The sequence below is a fragment of the Mustela putorius genome, unplaced genomic scaffold (genome assembly GCF_011764305.1).
Source record: "Mustela putorius furo isolate JIRA1106 unplaced genomic scaffold, ASM1176430v1.1 tig00004039_pilon_pilon_pilon, whole genome shotgun sequence".
Classification (NCBI taxonomy): domain Eukaryota; kingdom Metazoa; phylum Chordata; class Mammalia; order Carnivora; family Mustelidae; genus Mustela; species Mustela putorius.
In genome coordinates, this window is record NW_025422174.1 from 2,361,563 (window position 1) to 2,375,950 (window position 14,388).

The 14,388-nt window shown below is 57.8% G+C and overlaps 1 protein-coding gene across 6 annotated transcripts in view; it reads right to left on the bottom strand.

The window, feature by feature from the left end:
• Positions 1-1,713: 1,713 nt before the first annotated feature.
• Positions 1,714-14,388, bottom strand: part of IL4R (interleukin 4 receptor) — a 35,235-nt gene continuing 22,560 nt past the window's right edge. For 5 of the 6 annotated variants that reach the window (XM_045072452.1, XM_045072451.1, XM_045072454.1 and 2 more), the window contains 6 exons: positions 14,203-14,354; positions 9,483-9,639; positions 8,244-8,340; positions 6,558-6,636; positions 5,112-5,161; positions 1,714-4,290 (listed from right to left, as the gene is read on the bottom strand). In XM_045072452.1, the coding sequence (XP_044928387.1) occupies positions 2,769-4,290; positions 5,112-5,161; positions 6,558-6,636; positions 8,244-8,340; positions 9,483-9,639; positions 14,203-14,354 (2,057 nt within the window). In that variant the 3' untranslated portion in view covers positions 1,714-2,768. The remainder of the gene's footprint in view (positions 4,291-5,111; positions 5,162-6,557; positions 6,637-8,243; positions 8,341-9,482; positions 9,640-14,202; positions 14,355-14,388) is intronic. The other variant, XM_013046532.2, reaches the window with a different exon arrangement.

Here is a 14,388-nt window from a genome sequence, read left to right on the forward strand (position 1 = left end):
AACGCATCTCAGGCTGCCCGGGGTCTGGCAGGCCTAGCCCGCTCGGGCTCCTCCCAGCTCTGGTCCAGCCCCGCGGGGTGGGGCGGGGGGCGGGGCGCTGGGACACGCCCACCGCCAGCGTCTCGCCCCGCCCACACCCGGAGCCTACTTCCAGCTCTGGGTAGGGGGAGGCCGTCCTGGTCTGGACCCGCCTGATCCGCCAGATCCCCCCCTCCTCTGCCGCTCTAGGGGCAAACGTTTGGGGGCAGCCGGTTCTCATTCTTCCTCCATCTTTCCGGATCCACACCGAGACAATGGACAAAGATACGTTGGAAGAAAATGATCTAGAAGCCCTGTTCTGCCCAATACACGGGTGGCTGTTTACATTTAAATATCAATTAAATCCATAAAATGTAAGAAGCAGTTCCTCAGCCACACTGGCCACATTTCAGGTGCTTACCAGCCACACGTGGACTGCAGTGGACAGCATGAAACCCTCTCCTTGTAGCAGAAAGTTCTGCCCGACAGCGCTGCGCTGGACATTTGTTTGTCTTGCTACAAAATTCCCCTTTCAGAAACTGTTCTTTGAGCCAACATTTCCTTTCTCTCTTCCTTCTGATTCCCTTCCTGCAAACCTAAACTCAAACTCTGATCCGTGCTTGTAGTTTTTGAATTTTTGAGTTTCCTTGGATTACTAAATGACCTTCTGGGAGTAGTTAATACACATTCGGGTGAAGGAGTGAATGTCCAGGCTGCGAACTCCTGACCAGTGAAAGAGGGGGCCTAAGTGGGAGAGCCTGGGGACAGAGGGAGGAGGCTGTAGGGCTCCCACATCAGCATTAACCAAGGGTGACTGGAGCCCTCAGAGACCCCCCCCCCCCAGGGAAGTTTGGAGGAAGCCCGAGAGATGATGAAGGTGAGGAGGAGGAGGGAGACTATCTCCAGGATCTCCCCAGGACGCAGGCTTGATTAGCCTTCCTGTTTTACGAATGGGAAAGCCAAGGTCTGGGCAGGATAAAGGGCCTGTAGCAAAGAAGAGGTCTGGGGATTCATCCCCTAAATGCCTTGGGGTTCCTTGCCTAATGCAGAGAACAATGCACTGTGTAGAATGCCAGAACAGAAAGGAACCTCAGACAACCGAGCCCCCTCTTTTGCAAGTGTGGCCATCAGGGTAGCTACTCAGAGACCAGAGTGATCACCGACATAGAGCTTAAATCCTGTGTATTCGTCCTCATGCCATCGGCCTGGCTGTCGGCCTGGGATCGCTTCCAGACAGCCTGGCTAATGGAGACACTGCCTGGGTTCAGCTACGGACGGGGACGAGCCTGCCACTGACTAGTTGTGGGACCCTGGCAAAGTGTAGCAGCTGCTGGCAATACTCAGTCTGCATCTCTTTGATGTGCCAAAGGCTGCTCCAATATTCTTTACTCTCAGCCTGGGCACGTGTTTCCTGGAGCAGCCGGAGTGCTGGAGAATGAGTCCCTGGAAACAGCCCTTGACCTAGCTCTGTTGGGGAACATACCCTCTCCTGCCTCCTGACCTTCCCTGACTCCGCTCCCCACCCCCCAGCAAAGTGTCCTCGAATTACCTCCTAAAGCAATGACCAGCACTTGAATCCTGGTCTCCGAGGAACCCCAGCTGAGATAGAAAGTTACTTAAGCTCTTGGACCTCGATTCCTGTGGACGGGAAGAGCCAATGAGTTAAATACAACAGATAAAGTGCTCTCGACCAGGTCTAGCAGTATGTTTGTTTAATAAAGGGGGGAGGAGGGCGGGGAAGAGATAAAGAGCCTTTATTTATACAGAAAGCCACGGCCTCCTGCTCCACCGTCCCCTGCTGAGACACACCAGGTGAGAAAATAATCTTTGAGATGCAAACAAGCATTACTCAACCCAGGGGGCAGGTCAATGTGCAGGCGAAGTGTGCCTGGTGTGGACCGTCCCGTCCGGACTGCCCGCGAGGCTGGGTCCGTGGAGGGGGGGCCACTCCCTCCGTTTGGCCTCCCGTGGCTGCAGGCACAGAGCGGCCCCAAAGTGGCTGGCTGTGTTTATTCTGGGGATCCCCTGCTTCCCCGGAGCACCCCCCAGTCTTAACGGTCATGTGGGAACCTGACGGCAACTTGGTGGCCACAATCGTCTGTGTCCCTTTGTGTCTGTCGCCCACTCCTAATGAAGGGCCCCATCCCCCCCAACCCAGATCCCGCCTCCAGTGTCAACCCAAAGGAGGTCTGTTCGGTGAATGGGCACCCCTGGGCCAATGAGGACCCTTCCCCGACTTCAATACCCATCCATTTCCCAAGGCCTCCAAGTCCTTCCCCCTTGGCTGGCTTGATCCGTTTCTGGGCTCGGCGTCCAATGCACGGGACAGCAGCAGCTAATCCCAGAACCGGACAAGACAGGAGTTCCAGGGTGAGGAGGTGCACAAAGCAGGCCTCGCAGCGGGCGGGGGGCATGGCAGGAACAGCACCCTGCACAAGCTGGGGACCCACGAAGAGGCCAACGGCTGGCGCACAAGCCGAGGTTCCCAAGGAATTCCCGATCTCTGAAGCTGCCTCGGCCCGCTCCGCACGCCATCCACTCCCACGGGATGTGCTGAGCCCAGGCCAAGGCTGGGAGATTTGGGGCGCGCGGTCTGGTCTCTGTTTCCCTGCGTCGGACCACCTCCCCACTTCAGACTGGGGTCTCCCAAGTCCCTCATCACTCTGCCAGCCCAGCCACCTTCCAGGGCTGGCTTCCAGCTGTGGCAGGCACAGTCCTCCCCTGCGGACGGCAGCGTTGAGACGACACCCCTAAGAAGCGCTCGTGCACGTGGGCTCTGTGGACAGCACGGTCACCTTTCCGGGGGCCTGGCCTGAGCTCTGCACATTGCCGGGGGCCAGCCGGAAGGACGGAGAGGACTTGTCCTCCCCCGAGACGCCCAGGGGTGCCAGGGAGGCTGGACAGAGGCTGGCCTCCGGGGAAGCTCCCGCTGGCAAGGCATCTGGGGCCCTCAGGGGGCTCCCCAGCGGCGAGGACCTGTCACCACAGCAGCAGCCACAGCAGGGGCTGGGCACCGCGTGGGCCTTGCCACGCTCCTCCTGGCCATGCCACTGTTTCAGATGGCCACACAGGTGGCAGGTAAGGGCCGAGTAGACGATGCTGCCGGCCAGGTCGTCCCTGAGGGCGTCTGTGGCCGGCTCCGGGGCCAGCAGGGTCTTGTACCTGTCCCCTGCCTTCCCTGCTGGCTCTGCACGCGGATGCTCTGGGGCGCTGTCTGTGAGAGGCGGGTCCCCAGGGCCGCGTGGTGGCTCCACATCGAGTCCAAAGGTGAACAGGGGGACAGGGAAGGGAGCCCCCGAGCCGCCCGGAGGGAGGCTCCGAAAGGGTTTGTAGCTCCCGTCCCCAGGGCTGGCCTCGTCCCCAGATGTCCCCGGGAGCAGGCTGGAGAAGGCCTTGTAGCCCGCGTCCCCAGAAGGGCCGAAGCCTGCCACCCCGCCGGCATTGGGGACAGCGGCCTGCCTCACAGCGCATGCGAAGTCCCGGTAGCCGCTGCCGGGGCCAGGGGCCGGGGCCGCCCGGTGCTGGAGGACACTCTGGCGCAGAATCTGCTCCCAGCTCCCTGGCTCGGGCTGGGGGGTGGAGGGGACGCTGGGGTCCGCCTCCCCGGGCCGTTCAGTCTGCTCTGGGTCAGAGTCCCCCTCCCCGGGAGCTGCGGACTGGCTCAGGAGGCTGCCGAAGCTGCGGTACGCGGGGTTGTCTGTGACGACGGGGGGCATCTCTGGGAAAGCCGGGCTGGCCGGCCTCTGGGTCAGAGGGGCCCAAGGAGGGGACTCGGGGTGCAGAGGCTGCTCCCAGCCCCGGGGTGATGCCTCCTGGGGCCCTGTCCCCGGGAACTCAGCCCAGGGCCTCTGAGCACACTCAGTTCCTGAAGGAGGAGGAAGGCGGGACTCCTCCAAGCCCTGCGGGCAAAAGCCCCCAGTCTCCCCACCAAGAAGGTCCAGGAAGAGGCTTTCTGTCAGCCGGGCCGCGATGTCCTCCCTGGCCTCCTGGAAGCCGCCCCCGCTGTCCTGGAGCGATGGGCAGAAGCTTCTTTTATCTTCCTCCGCCTCCTCGTCCTCATTCTCCACCGGGGCCTCAAAGAGCTCCACACACTGCACCACGCTGATGCTCTCTGGCCAGAGGATCGTCTTGCTGACCTCCACGGGGCACCATGCGGATTTTCCAGGAGCCTGGAAAGGCGCATTTCTGGCAGTCTTGGAGCACTCCTCATCCCTGTCCATGCTGTGCTCCAGCAAACAGGGAAGGAGCTTGGTAAGACAGGACTTCCAGTGTCTGCGTGCGAGAGCAGAGAGACGTTTGGTCAGGATTCGATTTCTCTGCAGGAAAAACTCCTACTGACCCGTCAAAGCCCAGCTCTGAAATTGTTCCGGATTGATGTCTATCTATTGCACACAGGCCTCCTGGCTTCATAATCAGTAATCTATTGGTCTCTCTCCACTACTACCCTGGGAGCTCCCTGCAGGCAGGGCCTGTGTTTTATTTTGGGATTTCTGGAGGCCACACATAACCAAACAAGGAAAAGTCTCTGACAGGGATGATGATATTTAAAATACTTATCAATTTAAAATATCTGTCAATACCAAAGCATAAGTAATGACCATGGTCTGGAGCCCCCTGCTGGGCCAGCAATCAACCCTTTAGTGACTGGACCGTGATAGTCCGACAGTCCAGGAGGCCCTGGGGGAGGAGCTAGAGGTGACAGAGACAACGGGAGGCCAGGGTGATGACCAGATACTCAAGGATTGAAGATGGCGGCTCTCTGCCAACCAGTATGTAATTACACCAACATTGTAATCACGGTCTGGCTTGTAACCTCTATCAGCCTTACTCAGGCCGGACTGCATTTCTAAGGGGGTTCGCCGAGGCCTGACCCCCTGGTGAAACTCAGGGGGCTCAGCCACCATGCCCACCTCCGCAGTCCATCCCTCTTCCTGCCCAGTATCACAAGACAAGTGCTGAAGGCTGAGGAGGAAAAGGCAGACATGGAGGTTGGGTGGGTGGGGGGGGTGACCCCACTCTTAAGGTGGGCCCACTGCCCTAATTCCAAACCCTTCCAAATCCACACAGGCTATGACCCAAGTTTGTATACATACGGGCACTTAGCTGGTTCCTGGCCTCGGGACCGCTTCCCCCACAGTGACACCTAAAATAGAGAGACAGCCAGTGAAACGGGGTGGAGAGGCCTTACAGCTGAGCGTGGCACACAGCTTGGTGAGCGTCTGCTGCAGAAGGGCCGTAAGGCTTGCCATCACACTGGCCGGAGGTCCAGTCCGGTCCGGTCACTGTAGCTCTCCGAGCTTCAGCATCCTGGGAATCAGTGAGACTGCCTGGTACTAAGTTGCTAGCACTGATGGTAAAAACGGCCACAGTCTTCTGAAGCTCCTCCTACCACATAAATCTGTCCTCAACAGGTGACTCGTTTTGGCCAAGAGAATGCCTTCGAAGCGACACTGGGCCAGCCAGCACGATGACGGACATGGCTTAGTCACCCCCATGCTCCGGGTGAGAGGCAGACAACTTCCAGATCTCTGACGGAGGCCTCTGGGAAGGGGCCCAGCCCCGATCCCTCTACCCACACCACTGCATGGAGCCCGGACCGCTTACCTGCACAAGCAAGGCCTAAGTCAGTGGTTGTCCTTCTGACTCTCTGAACTGTGGGCTGATTTGTTACACAGCAAAGCTAACTGATACACGAACAGCACTTTCTCTGTGCTAGACCCTGTGATAGACATCTTGTCTATTGTCTCCATGAAGTCCAACATCAGGTAGGCACAACGATAGCCCACAAGAGGGAAACTGAGGCTCAGAGAAGTGAAGCAACTTTCCCCAAGTCCACACTGCAGGTAAGTGGCAGAACTCGGTTTCAAAACCAGCCCCTCTGGACTCCAGAGCGACTCTGGAGAACTGAGGACACTCGGCTCTTCTGTACTAGACGTGGCCTGTGTCACCTCCCTACCCTCCCTCCTAGAGAATGCTGATATGGCCCAGGGAAAGCCCACACGGTGGCCTTGGTGGAGAAGCTGACCCACCCCCAGCTCGTGGCTGGTCTCTAGGTGTTCCCACTCCCCTACCCAGGAATGCTCTAGGAACAGGCATGTGGCACCATTTAGACCAATGAGAATTGAGGAGAGATTTGCCAGTGTCCTGGGGGCAGTTTTCTGCTCATAAGGGGAAGACACAGGAAGCCTGTTCCCATCTCCCTCACCTTGTGGCTTTTTGTCTTGGTACAGGCACCACTCCAGGAGATGACACGGAGGTGACCTCACGGGTCACCTCCTCCCAAGGGACGTAAGAATCCAAGTGACCAACCCAGAGGAGCCCACTCCAATTGAACAGAGTACCCATGGGAGCCAAGGGGCGGGGAGTGAAGGCCTCTGGGCTCCTAGTGACTGACCACGCGAAGCTGCTGAAACCCTGGAATCTTCCTGACTTCCGGTGGGCAGTTCCAAAAGCCACCTGGGATCCTTAAGATCCCAGCTGCTCTGAATCCTACCTCCTGCCAAGGCAGTCCAAGCACTATCCCCGGCCCCCGCTCCTACCTGTGAGTCCTGGATGACTATGGCCACTAGGGGGCTGTGGGCTGGGTTGGGAATCTGGTCCCACCATCCTTTCTTAATCCTGAAAAAGAAAAGGAAGAGGTATTGGACATCATGGCCGGGTTGATGCTTCTTCCATGACAGGCTCAGAGACCACACTGACTAGTTCCTGGATGTCTTGCCCTAATCCCACTCGACAGAGGAAGAAACCCGAATCCCAGAAGGGCAGTGGCAGCTGGACTGTGGGCATGACTCTCAGATTCGTGCTCCAGGAGGAGGAGGAGTTCCTGACGTGGCCACTTCTGTCTTCGGTAGGAACGAGCCCCACGGAATCAGGACAGAGTTCCGGGTTCCCCCATCAGCGATGAAGCTGAGGAGACCCAGAGAGAAGCAGATTCCTTCTCTCCGTCCGGGTCTGGCTGGAGCCACCCAGCGTCAGCACCGGGAGGAGAGGTTCTCAGATGCCTCTGACCGGCCCTCGCCCACTCCACTCGGTCAGGCAGCCCACCTCTGCTGGGCACCTACTACGTGCCACTCACTGTATCAGCAACACAGCAGTGAAGGAGACGAGAAAATCCCTGCCCTTGCAGAACGGACCTTCTAGAAGAGACAGACATCAGCCATAGCCTCTTCAGGGTCATGGATAAAAATAAAGACGGTGGGGAAGAGGGGAACAGAGAGTGTGATCCAAGAAGGCCTCTCCGAGGAGGGAACTTGCGCGAGGCGACTGGGGGTACAGTGCGAGCCACGGTGACGCCTGGGAAAGGGCTTTCCTGGCGGGGGCAGGGGGGTCAGGTGAGGGGAAACTGAGGCTCAGAGAAGGGGAGAAGACTTGCCTTGGGCCGCGCAGAGCCATCAGTGATGAGACCAGAAGAGGGGAGCCTCCATTCCCTGTGCACCTGCTGTGGGTGTGGGACCCAAAGCGCGAGACCCCCGAGTCCCCAGCCATCGCTAAGCCTTGTGGGGTGAGGGCTCACCAGACCCATTTCCAAGATGGGAGGGCTGAGGCCGTGAGACACTGGGATTCCAAGCATCTGAGCTCACCGGAAACAAGGCTCCTCTACCCTCCATGCCCACTGTGACCCAGCACTCTCTTGCGACTCTTAGGACTCATGAAATATGCTCCTTCAACCCACAAAAGAGGGACCCAAGATGGTCAGCCTCTCGTTGGCCACAAAGCTACCCAACTCCAAGGCCAGGATCCGAACCCAGATCTGCAGACTCCGCCGTGGCAACGGCCCAGCATTCCTCTGTCTACTGCCACGTGCCCCTTGTGTGTGGACCTCACTCTGGGTACCCAGGGTGACCCACCTCGCTGCTGCCGGAGGACGGTCCTTCCCCAGCTCCTTCCACCCTGTCAGGCCTGGCCCCCCCATCCAACACGGCACCCCAAACATTTCTCCCCTAGACCCTGGTAAACTCCCTTCTGCACACAGATGGCTCTGGAAACCAGCTATGGCTCCTGGTTGACTTGGCATCTTCTGTCTCGCCACAAGGAGCACAGGGTCCTCGTCAGCCTTGCCCTTGGCTGCTGCCTCAGTGCCCTGTGAATAGCAGCTGCCTAAAAAAAATACTTCTAGCTGAACGAAGGGACCGGAAGCAGAAAGGTCCCGAGGCGGCTTCCCACCTACACGGCATACCCCGGGGCGGCCAGCCTGGTGGCATCCCATGCCGGAGCCCAGGACTCACTTGATGATGCTGATGTAGCAGGACAGACAGACGGCCAGGATGACAAGGCAGGAGATGCTGACGCCCAGTGGCAGGTGCTGCTCCCAGGGCTCATAGTCTGGAACAGGAGGGAAGCCGTCAGCCCGCATTGTGCAGGGTACCGCCTGCTCTCTGCCTCCAGGAGACTGAAGCCTCAGGAAACGGTCGCCTGAGACCCTGCGTGAGCTGGCTGCCACCAAGCCCTCCCACTCCATCCCCTTGTCACATGGCCGCCTCACTGTCCCCCTGCTCCTCCAAAGCCCAGTGCTGCCCCAGGATCTTGAACTTGCTGCTCTCTCTTTCCTGAAGCCCAGAGGTCAGGAGCAGTGACTCTGGACCTGGACTACCAGAGTTCAAAGCCTGACCCTGTCCTTTGCTTGCTGGTGACCCAGCTTCTCTACGCCTCATCTGTACACTGGGGTTAACGGACCGCTATGTCACAGGATTGACATGAGCGCTCAGAACACGGCACGCCCGTCTGGAGACCTTTGCTGGTGTCCGCACACCGATGGCTACTTCTCGCTCACTTCACGGTCACCTGCTCCCAAAAGTTCCCTCGTGCCCTCTCTCCTGCTGCCCCTTCCCATCCCTCCGTGCCCTCGATGGACAGAGAAAGCACAGTCCTAACGGCCTCATCAACCGCTCAGCACAAATAGAAATCAACAAAAATATCACCTGTGCTCATCTACTCTGAAATGACAGCGTGTACAAGCAGCACCACTCGGTCTGATTTTTATGGTGCTAATAAAGCAGCGTATACTCGTCGACAACAAATATATTTTAGATACTTTTATAACCTCATTTCAATAAAGTTAGTTTCCCCTTGTGATTCCACATACTGTATTTCTCACATTTGAAAACAGCATTCTGAGACAGGGTCCGCAGGCTTCCCCAGACCGCCAAAGGGGTCCACAAACACGCAAAGGTTAAGAATCCCAGGGAGTGAGGGAACCACAGGGAGGAAACCCCCCCCAAACCAGCTAGGTTCATGCTGGGTGTTACATGAGCAAGAGATGCATTCCTACGGTGTTTGTAGAGAGCCGTGGGCTCATTTGTTACCGCAGCCTCGCGTGCCCACCCTGACCACTGCACCAGTCTGCCAGTCATCCCGGCACCTGACACAAGGGAAACGCGGATGCTCCGCTGGAGCAGACGTCTAGCCACGGCATGGAAGGGATGAGCAGACGGTCCGCCTGCCCTCGCCTCCCTGTGGATACTCACGGTTAACCCACGTGGTGCTGGGGCTCCACTCGCTCCACGTGCTGTTGTAGTTCTGGGCCCAGGCCCTCACTCGGGCGCTGTAGGAAGCGCCAGACTTCAGGGTGCTGGCTGCCACCCGGAGGGTAGGCTCCATGTAGGTCACATTATAGACTTTGAACTGGTGGAGGAAAGGGGCACGTTAGTGCGTCAGCTCGGTGGAGAAGGTAAGGACCAGCTGCCCACAGCGGTGAAGAGCCATCAGCCCGGGCATTTGGTTGTTCCTCTGATTCGGGTCTTTCTCTGCCATCTCTACAATGGGAGGAGTTAGCCACACCCAGCCACACCCCCTCCCCGCCCAGGCTCCCTGATCAGCCATGACACATTATGGGGGCAACCCGAGTTTTAGCTTTCTCATCTGTAAATTGAGGGTAAAAGTCCCTACTGCCACCTTCTAGCTGTGGAACCCTAGGGAAGTGACATAATCTCTCTAGACCTGGATATCCTCTTTCTGCAAAATAGTGGTGATAGAAGTCCATACCCCACCCAGGGCGGTTGTGAGGGTTAATGCAGGTAAACACGGAGGACAGCGCCTGGCCTGGAGGAAGCATAACAGAGACCTTTCTACAGCACAGAAAAAGTCTGAGCCTCTCTCTTCTCTGGGGGCTCTCTGGAGCCTTCACACTCAAGCCCAAACTTTGGCCTAGAATCTCTGGGAAGGGACTTCTAAGACCTGTTAGTCAACAAAAAAGGTAATGAAAATTAGTATGTGCTGTTGGTCACCTTTTAAGTTAAAAAAGAAAAAAAAAAAAAAACACAGACTCTCGGAGGGCCCCCGGAATCCCATCTTGTATCACACCCCTGTGTGTACTCCCCTCGTCTTTAGTGTGGGTGGGGCTTGTGACCCGCTCCTATTCAACAGAGTGAGGCAAAAATGATGGGTAGGTAGGGACCACACGCATGGGGTTATATCTTGTAAGGCTAGAATTCCGGCTGGCTAGGAGACAACGGGGAAAGAACCGAGAGCAGCCTCCCACCAAGGACCAGCGAGAACCTGCAGCCCCCAGTCCAGCAGCCTGGAAGGAACAGTGCCACCAACATCACAGTTGGCACTCAGGAGAGATCTTTCCCCAGTCGAGCCTCAGATGAGACCACAGCCATAGCCGAGTCCTTGACCACACCCTGGCGAGAGCCCATGCCGAGGTCCCAGCTCAGCCGTACCCAAACATCTGGCCTCTAGAAACTGTGGGTCAACAGAACACGTGCTGATTAACACAGCTACATTCGTGGTGATATTATTATATAGCAAGAGAAAGCTAACACGTGATGAACACACGTTTGCTTGTCCATGCATCACTCTCTGGAAGGGCATGCATGCCTCCAAGGCCACTTGCTGGCTCTAACCCGGCCTTCCTTCCCCTCCTGCCAGGAGACGGGCACAGTGGGGTCACAAGAGAAACATATTACTATTCTAAGTCCTTTCCTACCATTTGAGTTTTTTAACTACATGTAAGTATTACTTTTATTTAAACAAACAAACAAACAAGCTTCTGGGTTCCATGTTGATTCCGATGGCATGGGAGTAGCCCAAATCCTCTGCCTGGGGCTCCTCTCCCCACCAGGCCCAACCCTTTGCAGCTCTGCTTCTGTGTGCAGGTTGGATGCACGCCTGGAGAAAGGGTCTGGTGTAAAGTGAGCTGAGGGGAGGGACTGCACAGAGCCCCAACAGGTCGCAGAGCTTCCCAGCGGAGCTGAGGCTGGGGAGGGGGCCGAAGGAGGGAATGGAGGCAGGAAGAGGAGGACACTCACTCACAGCCTTCTTCTCTTTCTAAATATGAGTAAGCAGGAAGTCCCAGCTGGCCCTAGTTCTCCAAAGGAATTGTATAGTCTGGAGAGGAGAAGGGGATTGGGAAATATTTTACTAAGAAACGGAAGAGAAACTGGAGCTTGCAAGAAACTCCTTGTGGCTTTTGTTTCGGCCAAGAGGCCCGGTGTTTGGGAAGCCACTCCTGAGAGAAAGATCTGAGGTAGGACAAACAGCACAGGCTCTGGAGTTCAAATCCCGGCTTCCGACCCCAGCTTTGCCATTTCCAGCAACACTGGGTGAGTCGGTCCATCTCTCCACGCCTCGGTTTCCTGGTCACTGAAGTGGAGAGACCAGTAGCCTCCCACCTGCAAGGCTTTCCAGTGGACAGAGATCCGGGTCGAGCCGAGCACGTCAGGCACGCAGGAAATGGGAACCTTTACGACCATGAACATAGCATTCATGTCCCCCCCACCATACTCCTCCCGGGGTTTCACTGCCTCCTTGTACTTCCACGCCTGCGCTCGTGGGGTTCCCTCCATGCAGCCTACCTTCCCGATCTAGAAAGCTCTTAGACACCCTTCCACGCCCACGATAAAACTCCACGTCCTTTGTAGAACCTCGTTCAGAAACCATCCAGGACCCTGAGTCGCTTTATCCCTCAAATCCCACAGCCGATTTCTAAGACGTCTCCTTCCCACTGAGCCCATCCAAGGAACGTACAGCGCGGGGCCCGCAGCTACTAATATTCTCTTCCCTCCATAGGGGGACAGGCGGTAGGTCATTGGTCACCGGGTGGGGATCCCTTTGCAACAGGCACAAACGTCAAAGCACTCTGCTGGACCCCTGAGACGCATACACTATTGTATGTCAATCATACCACCAAAAAATTTAAAAAAGGGGTGGGTCGCATCGAGTCTGAGCCACAGCTGGTGCGTGCTATGCGGTGGCAAGCGGGGCTGGACGCGGATCCGGCGTCCGCGCCATCACCATCCGGACAGGTGCGCTTCGGGGCCCGCTCCCGCCTTCATCCTCACTGCTTAATCCTCATTGGCTAATCCTCGGACCAATCGCGGCCATCCCATTCCCTCGCCTGTGATCAGCGCTGGCCAGTGACCAGTGAGGGGAATGGCACAGGTCGGGTCTGTCCCCGGGGTACGGAGCGATGGGTGAGGAGTGTCCCAACGGCCTCTGCCCCACAACGAGAGAAGCTGGACCCAGAATTCCGAGGCCCTGGGCAGCCCGGAGCAGGTCTGGGACAACGGAGCCAGGGCCTGGATATGCTGGTTAATTCTCCCACCTTGGCCGGAGTTCGGGGCCAGGTCCTGCCCCTGAGTGGGTCTCAGCCGTCCCTGTCCCCGTTCCTCCCTCCCGGGGTTCCCTCTGGGGAGCCTCCCCTTCCTCATTCTCCAGCCGTCTGGCTCAGGTGGGGCTGACCGCACCTGCAGGTGCAGGGGAGGGCACGTGGCTCGCCTCTGGCCAATCAGAGCACAGCACCCGCACGCTCCTGCCTGCCCACAGGCTGGGCTGGGTTCGGAGATTTGCCCGTGAGCCAAGCCAGGCAACCAGCACTTCTACTGGGACTCTCCGGCGACAGGAACTTTTCCTGTTGTGGCTCGAGCAGGTAGCGAGCTTGGAGCATGGAGCTCTTGGTGGATGTACTGGCCACTGCAGGAGGCAAGAACCTGCCTAAAAATGAAGCCAGTACAGACTAAGAACAGGGAGCCAAGGGCGGGACAGATTCCGGGAACCAGGAGCAAATAAGGAACATGTCTTTGGCCCCCATAGGTCACCCCCTTCTCTCCCCTCTTAATAAGCCTTGCACTTCCCAGGACACGGGGCGGGGATTTAGCTCCAAAACGGAACCTGCTCCTCGTCCCACGCTTTCTGGGCCTCTGCTGTGAGCACCCGGCTGCTCTGTGACCGCCCCCCGCCCCCACCGACACCCAGGCCCCATGCCAGGGGAGAAACCACACCTGAGAGCCCGGGAGATGTGAATCAACACCCCCTCCCCCTCCCTGGCTGGGGCAGAAAGACAGGAAGCAGCCACAGAGGCTGATGTGGGAGTTGAAGACGTGAGGAGCCCGCTCCTTGGCAGAAGCCAAGCCAGCCTGGGTCCCCGGACACGGGGCGTGCCTCAGAGGGGGCCCTCCGAGGGTCTGACGTCATGACTTCTAGACCAAGGTGTGGGAGGGCACGGCAGATGGGGCTTTCCGAGGCCTGTGGCGCTCAGGAGAAAAGAACAGTGTTTACGGCGCACTGGCCGCCGGGCGGGAGAGCCTGTCCGCCTCATACACTCGGCACTCTGGGTAGCCCAGGGAGTAGGTACTCTTGTGAGACCCATACTACAGATGAGACAACTGAGGCACAAGGAGGTTACACGGCATGGCCGGGATCATGCAGCTGGTGAGCGGAAGCAGGTATCCGAACCCAGCTCTGAGGGGTTCAGATGCTGTCCCTCCCTGGGAATGTGTGAGGGGAACAGGAGGCCGGCAGGAAATGAGCTCTGTCCCCACTGGAAACTGAAACAGAAGGGAGCCAAGCCCCCCACCGCTGCATACAGCCCCTGCTGGTATCTCCTGGATAGTCTGCTGTCCATCAGCTCTCCCTTTTAAAAACCTGTCACTATCTTCATTTAAGAAGCAAGCTCACAATCGCTGCCGTGATGGCAAAGCCCGAATCGGATGCCATTAGCATCCTACAAGGTCAATGTCACGGGGACTGAGGGACAGCATGAAATGACGGCTCAACTTGTCCAGTGGGGGTGGGAGGCTCTGAGCCTGGGCCTCCTCTCTCCGTGAAAAAGGACTGAACCCAGCACAGGGCCAGGGTGGAGGTCGAGCCCTACGTCCCCGATTTTGCAGTCGGGCCCCAGGGCCTGAGTCTCCACTCGCCCGAGTCCCAAGGGCTGTGGAGAAGCTCCCCGGCGCACACACTCACGTCCGTGGGGTCGTTTTCATTGGAAATGTGGACCATGTAGGTGAGCTCGGAGTACAGGTGATTGTCGGTAGGGTATGGGTTTGTCCACATCAGCAGCCACATGTGGGAGACGTTGGGGTCAACCGTGAGGTTCCCGGGGGCCCTGGGCTTCACTGTGGAGAAGAGATGCCTGGTGAGGAGCTTGTC